Source organism: Lipophrys pholis, assembly GCF_963383615.2.
Source record: "Lipophrys pholis genome assembly, chromosome: 9".
Lineage (NCBI taxonomy): Eukaryota > Metazoa > Chordata > Actinopteri > Blenniiformes > Blenniidae > Lipophrys > Lipophrys pholis.
In genome coordinates this window covers 16,311,860-16,330,326 of record NC_137639.1, presented here as the reverse complement: position 1 = coordinate 16,330,326, position 18,467 = coordinate 16,311,860, and the positions used below count along the sequence as shown (strand labels likewise).

The window sequence follows — 18,467 nt, the reverse complement described above, 5'->3', positions numbered from 1 at the left end:
TTCTGTCTTTAAGTGTCCTACTTGCTACTGTACTTTAGTTTCTTGACAAGCTGTCTCCTGGGATTAATCCACTTTCAAGGTTAACTTAACAGGATTGAATTAGAGAGGCCCAGAAAACCTGCCTTAAGATGCACTCAGTCTTACAATTTCATTTTGTATGCTCACGATATATGGAAGAATGCCTAATCCCTCTGAAATTTGTAGGGACCTCCCTCACCTACACCATCGGCAATTTGTTGCTGCCAAAATGTGGAGATATGAAAAGGTCTTTTTTCCACCAGAGACAATCTGTGCTGTTTCTGTAGCCTGGGGTGGTCTGCAGATAAACAACCACTCTTCACCACTTGGAAGAAAAGGATTTTGAGAGTTTAAGGCCAAGGACTCTGCCGGGAAGAGTTAGTACTACTCATGCCAAATTACTGCGGTGATAATGATGCGTTTATGACAATGTAATGATCCCGAAGAGGGAATTTAGCCATTAGGTCCACTTCTCCGCTTGCCAGACAATTTCAAATCATTACTTTTTCCCCATGAAAAAGGAGCTTCCTCTTTCTGAAAGATAACACGTTTTCAGTTACCTTCAAGGGCAAGACCTCCTTGTTGATGGAGAAGAAAGAAGCCATGGCTTTGGTCCATGATGCAAGGCCGGCCACATTGCCACACACCCTCTTTGCTGTTTCGATGTTGTAGTCAGGCATCTCAAAATAAGGCTGCAGCAGCTCCACCATCTCCTCATTAATGGTGTCTTTAGGGAATTGCTTCGAGAGAAAAGGAGAGGCAGAAGAGGGGGGAGGGGGAGTTGAGTGGCAAATTGTTTCAGTCCATACAAAACATGCATAATAACCGCAGGGGTAACAATTCTTTTTAAACAAGATGACTAAAACGACAGGAAATGATTGGAAAACAAGCAGAGAAGTGACAGGTGCACAGTGGGAGACACAAGGGATCCAAACAGGAGGCGCAGGGGAGGCATTCTTCCATATAATTACTTGCAGCTATGGTGTCTGATACATATGCAATCATTTGACACATTCAAAAATGACTGATATTAAAATATTGTAACATCTCTGCAGTTGTGTTATGTGGTTTTATTGTTCGATAAAGGTGTTCTGATTGTGCCAATTATTTTGTTGTTAAGTGAATGCACCGTTGGAATGTGAGTGGTTGCAGGTGGAGAATGGGGGCCAGTCAGGTGTGCAGGGGTGAGGAGATGGCCCGTGAATGAATAAGAGAGCAGCCTGGTCAGTTTATGCCTTGTTGATTGTGTTGGCGTGGTAACGCCCTACAGTAACCGTGTTCTGTTCAGAAATAAAGCGACTTTGCTGTCAAGAAGGTCGTCATTCTTCCCAACGTCCCAACAATATTAAGGACGTTTTTGAATGCATTTACTCAAATGACTGAGTTTTCTGGAGTGTCTACTAGGGATGTGTAACTCAAATCATTGTGAGCACAATGAATTTTAATTCCTTAATGCCAGGATTTCCACATTTTGACTGAGCACTGATATCATATATGAGAATTGACTATGCATATGCATGCATGTGCAATTTATTGAAAATACAGTATTTAGTGTTGATAGCTGGTCCAAATGCAGTTAAAATGATCTTTCTCCAAACATCTATGAAGTTGATATAAATTTTGGGACGTTTGCTCATGGGTCAGACAGAATGAGGACTGTTGCTGCATGTAAGAACATGGATCACTAGCTGAACGTGTCTATCCTATACTTTTGACAAATGTTTTTATTGACTTTTTGAGTTACAATACAAAATCACAAAACAAAACAAAACAAACTATACTTTTACTAAATAAAAGTAACCCTGGTCAATGTACCTGCAGGCTGCCCAGGAAGTTTCCAGCAGTCATAAGTTTCAGGGACTCCTGCCATGAGGGAGTGTTGCAGTTCTTCTCCGGGTCAAGTTTTACCGCGTTGACCCGCCTCTGGAAGAGCAGCAGAACGCAGTCCATGATCCGCATGATGAGGTGAGGTGGCCGGCCAAGTGTTCGAACTGTAGCAATGTCAGATGGTTTTATTGTCTGTTGGGGCAAGGGACAAAGGAAACACAAGGAAGAAACTTTTGAATTTGCTTGGTGCATTTTAGGTCGGAGCCATGCAAAATGGAAAACCAACAAATTATCAAATCTCTTCATGTAAGCCACACGGTGGTTTAGTGGTGATCACTATTGTCAACAATACCCCTGGTTCAAATCCAAGCTGTGAGAACTTTGCATGCTCCGTGTGGGTTTTCTCCAGGTAGTCTGGCTTTGTCCCCCAGTCCAAAGCCATGTATTTGAGGCTAATTGATGACTGTACAATTGTCTCGGGGTGCTAATTTGATTGTTTGTGTTTGCACTGTGATTGGCTATTGATCTGTCTATCTGCCTGTACCCAAAGACAAACTGAATCGGCTCTGCAACCCTGAATTTAACAAAGCAATATAAGTAGATAGACGGATGCCAATTAAGGCATGGAAAATGCTTGTATGTGAACTATCTATGTTACAAATCATCTTTGCACACAAAATGAAAATAAGTGTTTAATTTTCCAGAAATTGGATGAACACAGGGTAAAGTATAGGATTAATAGAGAGACGAGCAGAGAGCGAGAGAATCGGTTGAGCATTAAGGATAAGCTTCACTCATTATCTTCTTCTCTGGGGAGGTGTATAATGTAAAGGCTGCTATATAGAATTCAGCAAAATGTAAAAGTCGAGAGTGTGTTACAAAAAAAAAAACGAGTGTCAAGAAGAAGCGGAAAAGAAATAGCTCAAAATGAGAGGAATTCAGCAGAATGGGACATGGACTTAACTCAAGGGATTTATTAAGACAAGAGACAGACAGCAGAGAAGAAACTGTCCCACTGAGAATTGTTCATCAGGTCCCCTGCCTGCTCGTCTCGTCTTTTCTGCTTTTTTCTTCTCTTCCTTCCTGGCTCTATTTCCACTCACCTGAAGTCCAGCATGACCAACATACAGTCTGGCTTATTGTGCACATCCACTTGTACTAGTCCAGGCTTCACCATTATTCCTCTCAGCTCTTTGCAAAAATAATCAGCCGGATTCAATTCAAAATGCTTTTTTCGTAAAAAAAATTGCATTCACATCAATACATCAATAACACTATTTCATTGTACCAGCAAGGCATCCAAAATTTGACATATAGCAACATTATTTTATTTTCTTGCAGGATAAAGTATGCAACACAGAGTCATTTGTATGATAGAAAATTGTGAATGATAAATAAAATGAATAATAAAAAAGAAAAGAAAATTGTACCCAAACCTGTGTACAGCTGAAGCGTCAATGCAGTCAAATATCAAGAGAGTAATAATAATGACTTAAATGTGGCATCATTAGTATGAAAGACATGGTTATTATATTCCTTGGGGTTTTTCACCTGCTATAAATTAATAAACTTTGTGAATGAGTGACAAAATGTAATTTTTATGCCAGGTTTTGGATGAATATCTTTTGGGGGATTTGATAAATAGAAGATTGAGATGCAGGCACATCAATGACAGACAGCTCTTTGGGAAATTCAAGATTTCTATATGCAGAAGTAACAATAATAAAAAAAAAAATCTAATCAGAGACATGCCACAGGAGATCTATATGTAACCATCTACCCTGGAGGACATCTTTAATTACAATGCGCCTCTGGGCCTCAGACCACCATGCTAACTTTAGACACACCAGTCAAGAGAGGCTGCAGGCACAACTCTCCAGCAGCTTCGCACAGCAAGTCACAGAGGATTGTAAGTGGTGCCCTGAAGCAACACTATGAGTGCAAGAGAAATATTGGCTGGTGCACATCAAGCCACACGTGGAAGTAAGTTATATCGCATCGACATGCAGTCCACTGACACTCCTTTTTTTCTTTTTTTTTTACTATGAAGCTCTCTTGTGGAGAAAAATTATACAGTCAGAAATAACACATTGGAAGAAGAGAACATGAGAGGAGTGACGCTAAATCACATCCTCAAATGAAACTAGTGACTATACATTAATACCGTGCAGCAGCATAAGCTACGAGGGTTTTCTGTGTGACACCTCCCACTTCTTTCTCTCAGCGAGATCATTAGAGCTGGGAATATAGAAACTTTGAGAGGAAGCAGAATCTATGCCATCGGGCAAAAAGATGTGACTAGCGCGAGCATGTTTGGTTGTTTGTGTACCAGATTTAATAGGCTTGCGTAGTTTCTCTTCTGAGAACTGGAATCACTTATGTCATCATTTGTGCTGTGTTGGTCATTTCTCATTTCGTTGTTCTTGTTGTTGCTATTTTGGTTTTTTGTTTTTCATCCGAGGGGAGTGTTTTTATTTGAGTTCTCTTTCATTTATACAGTGGAGCATAATTTATGAAAAAAATTATTTATTATTCATTTTATTGGTTCCATCGTTTTCAATTTTTAATTGCCCAACCATCCATAGGACAACACATTTACTACGTAATTACTCTAAAAAGAAGAATGAAGTGGCTCAATGATTTGGCTTAAATGAATTATATGGAACGCTTGAAAGGTATTAACTATCCCTGTGGAAACACACTATTGGTGTTTCGGTGATTTTCTTTATTATTTCGTTCATGTTGCAAGACTGATGTCTTTCAATCCTTTACCTGCAGTGCAGCTTCTGCCTCTTGGAGAGCTGGACGTGCAGCTTCCAGCTTCTCCTCTGCCATGGCTTTGTCGGCTGAAATGCTGTCAACAATGGCTTGGGCCTTGTCCTTCACTTTTTGCACCTCAACCTTCACTCGCTCGGCAGCCTGGGCTTTTACAGTCACTACCTTCAACACCTGCGAACATGCAAAAAAAATCAAAATAATAAAAAATGTGCAATCTTAACTTTAGTTTTATCAACTAAAGATGAATCACTAATAGGATATCCGAATATATGTGCACAGGAACGTACAATAGAAATGAACAGAGTTAACACAGTAATACATATTCGTGTCTACAAAATGCAGATGCATGCTTGCACACAAATCTGTTTGTAAATTGATAGTTTAGCGTAAGCTGTGCTGCTTTCTTAATCCAAAATTCTTGCATTCCCAAAGTCATGATGACAAACCAGCCCAAAGCCTACCATGTCAGCCTTGTCATTCGCCACCTGCAGCTCCTTCTCTTTAACCTCTAACTCCTTGCTGAGAGCTGCTACAGACTCCGATGCCTCCTTCAGCTTTTGAAGACCAGTAATCATTCTGGGAAAAAAAGAAACAATTATTTAAAAAATTAATTTGGTCAAATGTAACTAAAGCATCTGTACAGCTTCCTAAAATGTTGTCTATTTGAGATGCGTACATGAATTTGTCCCTGGGGTCCTGCTTGTTCCAAATTAATACCCTGGCAGTTTGCATATCGTTTGAAAATATTCTCATAAGCTTTAAGTTGCATTTTCCATTTACTCGGTGGAATTATAATTTTTTTATGTCAAGCCATCAAAAGAAAATCTCTTTTTTTTTTTAACTGCTACCAAAATAAAACATAAAATTTTGTTCAGTTGGCACTTAATCATTGAAGGTTTGGGGAATAGCTGATAAACATTCATGGGTTTGGAATAATAACAAAAATGAGAACGGGGGTCGCCAGAGGCCACGAAAAAATTATGTTTTGTGGTCCTCAGTTATGGATTATCAGCCAAAGATGCTATACATCGTGGAAATGACTCATTGCTTGATTGCTCAAATGAGGTAAATCAGCAACTGATTCCATTAAAATGGTTCCTGGTCGGGCTAAATATGCTTAATTCTCAACCTATTTCAATGTTGGTTTGTTTCAGAGGATAATGACTTACTAATAAAGATAAAAGGCTCTTCAAAGATTTAAGTCGACTCACCTGTTGGCCATAGTCTGGACCTCTGACCTCTTTTCCTTATAAATGGCCTTGTAACCCTGAATGAAGGACAGGTACGACTTTGGTGTGACGTGGGTGGAGCGCCGGTACCTACATTCAAAATACTGTTAGTCCTTTTTTTATTTTTAACATAACAGGAAAATCCTTGACATCAGGTTTTGACATTTAATCTTGTAAATTTGCCCAGTTTAATCAAACACTGTACCTCTGGAAGTAGTCTACACACTTCTCTGCCACACCGTCCTGAAAGGAGCCCATACACTGGACGACCTCACTCTTCACCTGAGGTGAGCACTCGATGTCATAGAGAGACAGGAAGTGCTCTGAAACTGATGGGAAAGACATTTTAAAAACAACAAAATGAATTGGAGAAAAACAAGGACTTCATATAGGTTATTGAACTCACAGAAACTAATTGGCTGCTGTAAAAAGAAAACAATATATGCATTCTAACTTATTACTTCACATTATGAAAATGGCAAAGATCCTGTCCACAACACGAATGATTGCAGCTATTTGAGTCATGATGAATTTTTGTCATTTTTGTAGATTTATTTATTACATTTGAACAATATTCCTGACTAGATGAACAAAACAGAGCGGCCTAATTGAAAAATGCAGATACTTTTACATTTCATCTGCTCAAATATAGCTAATGTGCTCTTAAAGAAGCTGAACGAAACTTTGTTTGACGGCGTTATATCTTTGCAATAAAAGAAAACATTTCAAATAAGTTGAAATGTTTAAATTGAACTAAAATGACAGAAAGCTGTGGCGGCAGGATTTTAAATATGTGACGAAAAGGCACTTTGCGTTCACAAACGTAACAATTGAAAGCCTTCAGGTTGCAACCCGCCGCCCATCACGCCGATACGTGATTACAATATTGCACGACTTGTACCTGCTACGAGAGCGTCCTTCGGCCAGCGGCTGAACCAGTCCATGGTGCAACCGGATATAAGCGCTGGAAACTTTAGCGCTCGGTTGCGGAACTTTTCTCCAACCGGCGAAAAGCAGAGAACGACGTGGAGATTATGTCGCACTCTCGACATGAAGTAGTCGTACAGATTTTCATTGGTTGGCGGTCGCCTGGGAAACTCTCGCTTCATGACGGGAATAAGGTCGCTGAGGATCTCGTCAATCTCATCACGAGCAAACAGGTTGGACACCTGGAGACAAAAGCGACACACATATTTCTTTAACCAACGTAAAACTAATACTCTTTTCTATTGGTCTATTTATGCAGCTATACCTACTTCCCTACCTACATATTTATCTTAGGCTGAGTATGTACTTAAGCTTTCTCCTCTCTCTTCTCGAACACTCTTGCAATAATTGACCAGGTAAAACTTTTAATTGAACGTCTCTTCGAAGAAGTCAAGGACAAGCCCAGCAAATGTGACATGTTTGGAGAGTGATAAAAATGAGACACTGTGAACATAGCAATATTAGTTACACATATAAATTAAAGGCCTATATTTCCAGATATAGTATGAAGTATGTTTTGTTTAGAATTCACCTTTAACTATAAAATGATGCCTTGCTTTATAATGTCTTGCTCATTCAAAGGATGCTTTGTTATATGCATATTAGGAAAAAAAAAAAAATTGTTACATAGAATATATATATATATATATATATATATATATATATATATATATATACATAATACAAGTATTTGTTCAAAAAAAGTTTATATATCACAAATGCATTAAGCATAAAAAGAAAATCACCGTATACATCAATTCGATTTGTTTTGACTGTTTTCCACCAAACCACAAAAATACAACGTGATTTAATGCCGTTAGTTTTTGGAGTTTAGTTTTTACTGGGGGATTAAGTATGGTAAATAACTACTTCCGTTAATTAAGAATATATCTTTTTAACAATGTTAAAGACAGGCTCTCCCCCATTCATGGATCAACACCTGCTTTTCCCCCAGGTTCAATGAAGAGCATCTCAGTAATGCATTTCCCACTTTATTATATTTGTAAAATCCCAGGAGACGACTGAAAGAGGGGAGACGGTGACGGAGGGTCTTAGTGGAACATCTGGTGCTGTGGCTCGGGCCATGATGTCTGACCATCTGCTGAATTACTTTCACATAAACAATCACATCACACTTACAGCTCACACGTTCTTTTTTTTGTTTCTCAACTCTGTCACCATTTCACACACAGCCGCTCTTACAGTTCTGTAGCCTTTCTCTGCAACAGACACAGGTATGACGTACACGCCTCTCAACTGCACAAAAACAACAGTAATCTCCTCTGGTCCCCACAGTAATGTTCTTCTCCCTGAGCAACTGTATGATTGGCAAAATATCTTGGATGATTGGTGTGCACTGTGGATTTTGATATTTCAGTTTGAGTATGTTCTTCTATTCTTGTTGTGTTTTTCTTGTCAAGTATAAATAGAGAAGGAATTGTCGAGTGAAAAGTAGCGAAACGGAATATGTGAACTAAATAAAGAAAAAGAAGTAAACAAAAAAGCTGAAAAAACACATTATAGGTAAAAGGAGTAGAAAACTGCCAGGACAATAGTGTTTTGTGTTTGAAAGCTTGAACAGGAGATCAGATTGGATTTTTTGTAATGAAATAATCCGAAGGGGTGGGACAAAAAAACAAGAAAAGAAAATAGCCAGAGTTGAAATGTCACACCAAATTGATAATGAAAAGTAAAAATGGGATACTAACTCATCAAATTCAGATGTTGTTGATGTATTATTATTATTATTATTATTATTATTATTATTATTATTATTATTATTATTATTATTATTATTATTATTATTATCATAGATTCACAATTACATTAACTTAATGCTTGGCACCAAAATGTCGAACAGTCCAAATAACCACATACTGGAAAAAGATTTCAGAACGACATCACTTTGGATTAATCTATTAATCACACCGGTGTCGTGTAAACAGACCCCCCAAAAGCGAAGAAAGTTTTGCGGATACACTCGTTTTCGTTGTTGTGTAAACTGGGCCTGAATCTCAAGTCTACAGTTCACACCCGCCGTGTAATAGCAGACTGCACATTACTATCTTTTCAATTGCAAAAGCCTCAACACATTTGGAAAAGGCACGAAGACATTGAAAAAAGGTCTCAAATTAATACACACAAATCATTTGGGGCACACTGTTATTGAATGCTTCTTTTTGATCCTCATTTCTTCTGAGCTTGATTCGAAAGACAACCCTACAAAATATTACTAGACAAGCAAGTTAGATCTTGGTTAAGGACGGGTAATTACATGTACCATGGGAACCACATAAAAACCTATTATTACTGAGGGGTTTTGAATCCAGTTCTACACATCATTACTAGAGGGGATATATAATCTACGTCAGAAAGCAGGTGCTTTGATGTCCTCGTCCAAGTAACAGTTGTAATCCAAAACAGGGTAAGGTGTAAGGATAAGCCCAACGTCATATGCATTGACAAAAATAATAAAGAGACCACCTTCAATAGAAAAGCAAGTCAACCAATCTGTGAGCAGCAACTTCAACCATTAGACCATATAATATAATATTCTTGATATTTAGTGTGATAATTAATAATTGTTATGACTTTTTTATGTCATTTCAAAATGAGAAACATTGCTATGATTTCAAACTTTCAAAGTCTCGGGTACTATGAGGACAACATTACAAGGTCGGAATAATGCTGATCATGAAAATATGATTTTGACCTCTTCACTACACTCTTGAACAAAAGTTGAAGCTCACCCATAATCTTAAAAGTATCTACAATTTAATTCTAGGATAGTGAGGACCGCTTTGCTTTATTTATAAGATAAGTTCCTGCATGGTGTGGACGTAGGAATATTAAGCACAGGAAGCAGCTTAGCCATTCATAAATTCAAAAACAATTACTTTTTCCCTTGGCAGGGAGGCGGTGGAAATAAGTCAATACAGGAGAGGTCCTCTCACCCCTCATATTCAGTGCAGTTGTTGCAGCATTTTGAATGAGCATGAATTTATTCTTTTTCAGTCTAGAAAAGTGTGTTACAGTAATTTGGAAATCTAGAGAAATATACATGATTTGACAAGAAAAACACAACAAGAATAGAAGAAAATGAATTAGAAGAGGGAGAAGAAAATATAAAAAAGAAAATAGTGAAAGAAAGGCCAGTTAAAATTTGACCTTTTTTTTTCTGGCACCTGTTATGGTCACAAAACGTGACTCAAGGAAAGAAAGCAGTGGCAATTCAACAGGGCTGCAGTACAGTGAATAGGCAGTTTAATCAGACTTGCTTTCCTTGTCCATCTTCATTTCATTACAGCTAAATCAATGGGAAAATAACTGAAAGAGCAATTATGTTGGCAAGAAAAATGAATTTTGCTTTTTAATTTGATTGAATGGAGATAAAATTAAAAGCTCATAAGCAAGATAGAGACCTAATGCTTATCTCCTCGCTGTACTTTACAATTACAGTCACAGCCTGCGAACGCTGTTTGAGTCTAATATACCGTATGTGCTTCAGTCAGTTCAGGAAACAACTTTGCTCATATTACATATTGGAAATGTATTGATAGGTCAAAACCACTTCTGCCCTCAGAACTGTCCTCATTCTTCTTTTTATATGTTCAAGAGGGTTTTGCAAACCCTGCTCAGATATTTTGCAAAATATTTGCACGACAGCATCAAGCTGCAGGTTTTGGAACAAACCAAAGACGATAATCTTTCCATCACTTGATATATGGTGACAGTGCAGGTCATTCAGAAACTGAAATAATAATTTTGTTACACGAGCACCTTGTATGGCAGCCATCACATTGGTGTGTGGGTGACTGTTTGGCTGAATGGCTAAATGTGACATACGATGTAGAAACACGTTGGGAATGTTGAAGCAGTGAAATGCGCTGTATAAGTAAAGTGCATTTAAAGTCCATTTGCTCGAGTTTGAGGTTATTTGACCCGTGTGATGACCCTTGCATTATCATGCCGGATGTAACTTTAGAAAATGGGCATACTTCATAAAAGGTTGACCTTGTTCAGCAACACTACTTAGGAAGGCTGTTGCATAGAAATGCTTTGTTGGAACTAAGAGGCCAAAGTGTGACAAGAAAATATCCTGCACTCTGTTGCATCAGCAGCTGCCTGAACTACTGACACAAGGCAGGGGAGATTCATTCTGGAAAATTCTGAAGATTCATCTACTGACCAGTTTTGATGAGACCTTGCCTTCTGTCTCTATATGTATTGTGTGTTATGTCATCTCATTGCAAAGGCTCTTTATTTGAGCTTGTCTTGAAAAACATCACATGCAAATCAACAGAAAACGAGCAGATTTTAACTCTCATGCTAAATGACTCATACCATAGTTTCCAGTTCAGGTTTACAGGGGACTGGAGCCAAATAGGGGCCAACATCAGGGTACATAGTATACAGCTCCTATTCATATCTATGGTTACTTTTACCATCACTAATTCACTGCAATATTTTTGGAATCTGTTAGGGAACTGGAGTACCTGGAGAAAACCCATGCACAGGCAGAACATGCAGACCTAACATAAAAAGGCCCAGCCCAAACTGAAACCAACGATTTGTCACTGTGTGTGCAGTGCCCACCTCTCCTGATGACAGGACGTTGTTCATGTACTCCAGGAAAGATTCGTCTTTGATTTCGTTGTCGGTGAAGATGAAGCTGATGCCTTTTCCGTGCTGGCCGGCCGTTCTGTACAGACCCTTCAGATCATCCATCAGATTGGCTGTGTTGTACGAACTACAAAACAAGAGAAAGCATAACATAAATGTCCCTATTGATTTTCCCGTGTAAACTAAACAGACGTAGATTTAAAGAAAAAAAAAATCCTATAAAACTTTTGCCTATGGAATTAGATGATGTATAGACGAATTGATTTCATGTGAAAAATAGCTGATTGGATAACAGGTGATGGTGTGATGACAAACACTAACACAGTATGCATCATGACTGCCAGCCAATAAATCTAACTATAATGTGTATATGTGAAGAGTGAGCGCTGTGTTGCTGATTGCTAATATGAGAGCAGTGATAAATGTTGATATAGTGAATCGCAGGTAAGTTGAGAAAGCGTCACTGTACTTATGCACATGTAAAAGTCAACTGCCTTGGTATGTTTTTGTGCCTGAGATAGAAGAAAACAGTTATGAGACACATATTAGAGGCGGCTGCTTCCTCCAGAGACGGCTGTGAAGTCAGGAGAAAAGACTTGACGCTCAGTCCTATTAATAGCAAACACTAAAACCTGTTCCCTGAAAAATATGATTTAAAAAAAACGATAGGAAAGATGATGAGGACAAATGCTCATGGGGATTGAGCTAGAAAAACACTTGACAGGTTGCAAGATGGGTAGAGAGGCTAGAATGAGACGTGAACAATGATGTAGACAAAGTGCAGGAAGAAGCCAGCTGAGATAAATGACAGTAAACGAAAGGAAAAAAAAAATTGAAACAAATCTCCAAGGGCAACCGTATTCTTTCACAAAGAACATTCAGTTGAAGAAGAGACTGAGCTGCCAAGAGAACTCAGTAAAACCTCAGTCCGGTTCCAGTTTGTTCTGAATGCATCGTGTCCCTGATATTAAGTCACGATGACTGCTGGTCCCGAATGATGAAGATTAAATCAAATGGGGGAATTCAGACATACTCATAGTCATATTCAGTAAACAGGGGCCATGATGATTTTGAGGTAAATTTACAGGGCAGCTTTTTATTTATTTATATAGTGATAAATTTTTTGGGCACCCTCTTCACCTTTTTTTATTTTATCACAGTGTTACCAAGTGTTTGAAGATATTTGAAAATTCTCACTCAAGCTGGGAATTTAACTTATTCATTGTGATTAATTCATCAATGAAAAATAATGCATTACTAACATCTTTTATTATGCTTACTTTTTATGCAATGCACACACATTACATTTCAAAATGCACCTCGCAGAGCTCCTTACAGTCCTCAGCATATCAGTAGACTGATGCAGTATATGCATCAGACAACAAACTCCCCTGTGGAAAGCAGCCGAGAACAGTAGCAGGCTGACAGATGTGATTCATGAAACAGATGAGGCTGTGCCACTTAGACCCAGCAGATGGAAAGTTTCAGTTTGAAAAACCGTTCGATGAAGTACGGATAAGATAAACCATGGCTGTGTGGAGAATATGCAACAAAGGAGTAGCACATCACTGAAGAAATGTAAGTCTTTGGTATTACCTCAATATTAACCATGAAGGTCAGCGTTATATTGGAACAACATACAATACTCAACATGAGAAAGAAAATCTTTTGATTTATTCAGTTTATATATATATATTTATTTTTAAAAAAAATTTAAATTAGTCCCAGTGAATATAATAGCTTTGGTGTGCGTGTGTACCGTGTGAGTGTGATCTGGAAGATCTTGTATCCCGCTATGAACGAGGCCAGTCTGGTCAGGCTTTGTTTGCCAGAACCCCCAACACCCACCAACAAGGCATTACCTCCTGGCGTCCGGATTATCCTGGACACCTGCACACATAATCATACATACACATCAAATTAGGATACAATATAAGTATTTCTTAATGAAAACAACTGTGGGACTAAAAGAGAGGGAAAAAGCAAGGTTCAAAATAAAAAAAATAAAAATAAAACACTTTTATGCAAGTCCCTGTGAGTAAGCAGACATTTAAAAGCTGTGTACATAACATTATATCAAAAAAAGAGGAATATTTTGGGAATTCAAGGATATCTGACTCAGAAGCTGCACAATCATGGTTTAAAGAGGTTTTGTAATCAGACTTCATTGGTGCAACAGAGTGAGAGGCAAATCAACAATGATACAAATGATGTGGATTGTGAGTAGGGATGTGCATGCTTGTTTGTTTTTGTGAAGGAAAATCATTGATAAGGACAATAAATTACAAATGTTAAGGACAATAAGGCGGAAGAAGGAATGGCTAGGATGTATACAATAATTTATGTTACAGTTTCTTTTTTACTGTCAAGTGAGCAGGATGTTTTGACCTTGCTGACGTGTTTGTGATTAAGACCAACACTTGGTCACACATCGGATGACGCTCTGAGGAAGACTGCAGACGCAGTTGAAACATGTCCGCAAGTTTAAAGCATCTTTTTTCACTTGTGAGTTAAAATGACACTTTAACATGTTTAAGAATGACACAATCAACATAATTCAGCTATAAAATAATGAATAAAGACAAAATGATTTGGGGGAAAATATGCACTAAAATAGTGTATTCAATAGTCTACTGTAAAGAAAAAAATGTAAAAGGAAAAAACTCCAGAGCACCTTGACCAGATGTGTCATAGCATCCTGAAAGAAGACCATGTCCATGGCTGTACCCCTGATACTCTCATTGTAATGGCTCAGGAACATGTTCAGGCGGTCCTTTAAACTCTCGAACGATTCGATGGGCTCATAAACTTTGGGCAAATCAAAGTCTGACTCTTCGGGCTCTTCCCCTGTGAGATTTTTTTGAAAGATTTTACATTACAATTTGTAGTACAGATTCATGAGACAAAAAAGCTCCAAAGAAGCAAACAAAATCATCAACCTCTGTGTCTTTTTGGATTCAGTGGTACCTGTAGCTTCAGGGGCATCTCGTAAAAAGTCAACGAAGTATCTTTCTACTCCATAGTCCACTATATTTTTGTGCTCCTCCCCGAGCTCTTCCTCCACCACCGAAGCCAGAGCCTGGTCGAACCACTCCACATCGTCAGGCATTGTGAAACGATCTGCTATCACACGTTTGCATTCATGTTTCCAGAGTGCCAGCAACACCTGCAAAGATAAGTCTTGATGTTAAAGTTGAGACAGCAACTCTATTTAATATATATTCAATTCAATTTTATTTATATAGCACCACATACAACACAATCATTCCTAGATGCTTTTAACAGAGAGAAACACAACAGCCTATTATTGGGTTTTGGGAGAACTTTTCTTTTCTTTTCTTCGTATAATTATCTATGAAATTGACACCCTTGCATTCTGGTTGGCTGGTATACCTGAGTGATCACTTCCATGCATCCACACATCTTCTATATTGCTTTATACTATTCAGGTTGCAGGGCACTGGAGTCAATCCCAACAAATTCTGTCTGAAGGCAGGATACACCCTGCATAGTTTGTAGGTCCTCACCATTTTGCCCTATAAAGTCAGAAGTCATCCCACTCGAGTTGGCAGCCTGAGCAGTGACGTTGAGAATGTTTGCTTAGACTCTCGGCAGCCCAAGGCAGAAGACATATTTCACTTTATTGAATTATTCAGCGAGTCCACAAACCAATTGGGAGTTGACCACCTCAGCAAGAACTTCGAATGCAACGGCAGAATTTTAGATGTGCATTTTTTAATCGACTGTTAAACCAAGAGACTCTCGTATCTGTCTTTAATGTTGAACGCATACTTTGTCATACTCCAACAAATCATCACCATCATGACTACATATGGAGGGGTTTTTATCATACTGTCAGGCTCTGTATAGTGTAGCTACTGTTTGATAGAATGCCACTTCGCTGTATATCTCTCAGTGTTGCTTCTGTATGAACATCAACAGAAGACCGATGGGAATCAAATCACAGCACTGAGGATATTAGATTATTATAAAACTGAGGCTAACACACTTAGAAGTCTTGGATGAATGAAGTCTTTCCGATGCTTTGGCTGATAATGTGGTAAGATGTTATGTAATCCCATTTAACAGCACTGAATTATATCATAGATCTATTTATTTCAAGTCAAGGTACCTTGTAAAAATCATGCACAAAAACCAACAGGAATTCTTACAAAGTTACTTGGTTCCTCAAATGAGTCGTTTGATAAATTACATAATCAAAAAAATAAGCCAATGCATGTCAGTTTTCTCACCTGGGAAGTGTTCACCACCTCAGCATTTGTGCTCAGCATGCCTTGCCAGACTCTGGACAGATCCCTCAAGTTGAAGATATAGTGGAACTTTGCAGGAGTTGGAAGCATTTTAGCTTTGGTCAACTGCCAGAGCCGGCGGGTCAGAGACACCAGACGATGAACCATAGTCTGAACCTCCTCACTGAAACCACGGCGAGTACAAAAATGGCCCTCACCAATCACACCTGTATGACAGGAATAGTAATACATCATCAAAACTTAAATACGGGATAATGTTCTGAATGTATTTGTATGCTGTAGCAAAAACTAATACAAACACATAATATAATTTTTTTTTTTTTAAAACAACTCTCTTCTACCCACCAAATATCTTGTCTATGGAAGCATTGGAGGGCAAAGTACAGTTAAAGATAGAGAACTGCCGTTTGAGTCTCTGTGGGATGTCATTACGTCCTCCTCCTGGATGAATCATGGCCGCCAGGAATTGAACATCGACAACATTGGTGAACTCTCCCGGTTTCTCCAGATTGAAGAACCCGTTCTGCTCCATCAGCTGCCTGACAATCTCGTTTGTCACCTGCAATGAAAGACACACATTCAGATTAAGTCTCCATCAAAATCAGGAAGAGGTTTTTCTCACAATAATTCCCACTGGTATGGTTTCTTGTTTTTAATCATTACTTTATTTATAATAGATTCACAAGCCTGCAGAACTGTGAAAGTGGTAAATAAATGTGACCAAAATATTTTCTTAATAATCTGTCAAAGCAGAATAAAACGATTCAACTTTAAATAATTTTCTTAATCCCAAACCTGGTCTCCCCACTCATTAATGACAGGCATGTTGATATCATCTATAAAAATGGCCATTTTTTTCCCAGCAGGGGGTCCATAAGTGGTCCCCATTCTCTTGTCAACATAGCTCTCGACTGTCCTCTGAAAAAAAGAAAACAAGGGGGGCACAGAGGTGAAAAATAGCACACATAACCATAAAAAAGAAGTCAAAAACCAGGGAGATGGAAAGGTAGACATTTTATGTTCCACAGAAATATAACCCAGTGTGACGGCTTGATAAATGTGCAGCAATGAAACTGACTGATCCAGCTTTACCTGGAACATGAGTGGTGTGGTGGCTGAGGAGAAATTGAGACTCTTTCCCATGTGGGTCTCAGTGTCGTATTTTGACATGTAGCCCTTGATGATAACAGTCTTTGCAGTTCCTTGCTCCCCAATCAGTAAAACAGCCTATAAAAGAATTGAAAAATAAAAAAAGTGCTCTTCAGTTTCTCATAAGACCAAAACATGGCGTAACTATAAAAAGTAAACCCTATAGCATAAGTGTGACACTGCAATATTTCTGATTCCCAGTTTTATCAGTCCTGAAGACATATCTCTTTGCTATTTGCAGATACCTTGAACCTAATTTTTTGCTCTTCTTTTCATCTCCCATGTTGGATTTATATTCCTTTTCTGCAAATGTCTGGTATATTTGCAGTAACACTCTCATTTGTTTGATAACCTCCTACAAAAACATGCCCAACTCCATGGTAACACATTGCATTCTGTAAGGTAGGGGCTCAACACTCCTTACTATCTCTCCCACAAAGAAAACAAGTAAACGAACATGGAACCCATATCCAGAAGATTATTCTCATGCAAACAGCTCCTAATGGAGGCAAAGCCTCAATTTGAATACTCCTTGAAGTTTATCACCTGCAAAATGTATCTAATCCTGTAATTCAGCACATTTTATACAAGACCTTTGTAAATAGTAATAGACCAATAGAGACAAGAGACGAAAGGCAGCTATCGAGCCACCACATCTCGACAGACTGACTGTGAATTATCGACGTAAGCTCTGAAAAGCCATATTGTGATGCTAAATATTTCTGAAGCTCAAGGTCATACCTCTCTTGAGAGATGAGTCACATCTTCAAATTGAAAGAATTACTTCCTATTAAACTGTTGTAAACACCAGTTTCCGAACAAACCCGATGAACTATGATACTCTTTTTCACTTGTATATTGTATATTTTGGAACATGTCGGCGTTGTGGAGAATGGATATGTTTCCATATATGGAGAAATACTATGCTGCCCACAAAGGGAGATACAAATTTATAATGGATGTAGAGGTAACATCACCTTGCCCTGCTTGGCGATGGTCTGAATAAGGAAGTCTGTTCTGACATTGTCGACATTGGGGACCAAGATGGAGCTGTATTCTGGGGTGAATTCAGATGGATAAACATATTCCTCCACTCTGGTGCTCCAGTGGACCCAGTGGCCTGTTGAAAAATAGTTGAATGTATTAAAAGCACAACGTAGAGATTAAATGAAACCAAAAGGTGCTGCTCTCAAGTAATACACAAGAATAATATTCCACATTCGACTGATGATTTGATGAAAGTTAACATGCTTTCAAAACAAAGTGAAACTGAGGCTTGTCAAAAAAAAAAAAAAAAAAAAAAAGCTTCAGTATTTTTTTGGCATCTAATCCAGAGGCGATATCTTCTGTCCTTAAATAGATGCTCACCGTCTGTTGTGACATAGTAGTCAAATATGGTGTCTTCACTTTCAGGAGGAATGTCTGGTAAGTTCAGACAGATTCTGTCGTTTGCTCTCAGCCACATCTCCATCTTCCTCCGATCGTCCAGTTCAAGTAAGGCTCCGGTGCTCCACATCAGGGAATAGACATACAGCCGCTCCAGGTATTCTCTCGATAAGTCACCGCACTGCTCCTGTAGGGTAGC

At 38.5% G+C, this 18,467-nt stretch overlaps 1 protein-coding gene across 1 annotated transcript in view; it reads right to left on the bottom strand.

Annotated features, from left to right (window-relative positions):
* dnah5 (dynein, axonemal, heavy chain 5) overlaps positions 1–18,467 on the bottom strand; it is a gene marked incomplete at both ends in the record, with an annotated part of 85,042 nt that overhangs the window by 29,013 nt on the left and 37,562 nt on the right. Inside the window, 17 exons of the mRNA XM_080472301.1 lie at positions 579–758; positions 1,834–2,037; positions 4,618–4,794; positions 5,085–5,199; positions 5,835–5,942; positions 6,058–6,181; positions 6,754–7,021; positions 11,436–11,589; positions 13,222–13,352; positions 14,137–14,309; positions 14,430–14,628; positions 15,716–15,939; positions 16,079–16,292; positions 16,529–16,651; positions 16,826–16,960; positions 17,860–18,002; positions 18,251–18,455. Of these exons, the coding sequence (XP_080328427.1) occupies positions 579–758; positions 1,834–2,037; positions 4,618–4,794; positions 5,085–5,199; positions 5,835–5,942; positions 6,058–6,181; positions 6,754–7,021; positions 11,436–11,589; positions 13,222–13,352; positions 14,137–14,309; positions 14,430–14,628; positions 15,716–15,939; positions 16,079–16,292; positions 16,529–16,651; positions 16,826–16,960; positions 17,860–18,002; positions 18,251–18,455 (2,877 nt within the window). The remainder of the gene's footprint in view (positions 1–578; positions 759–1,833; positions 2,038–4,617; positions 4,795–5,084; positions 5,200–5,834; positions 5,943–6,057; positions 6,182–6,753; positions 7,022–11,435; positions 11,590–13,221; positions 13,353–14,136; positions 14,310–14,429; positions 14,629–15,715; positions 15,940–16,078; positions 16,293–16,528; positions 16,652–16,825; positions 16,961–17,859; positions 18,003–18,250; positions 18,456–18,467) is intronic.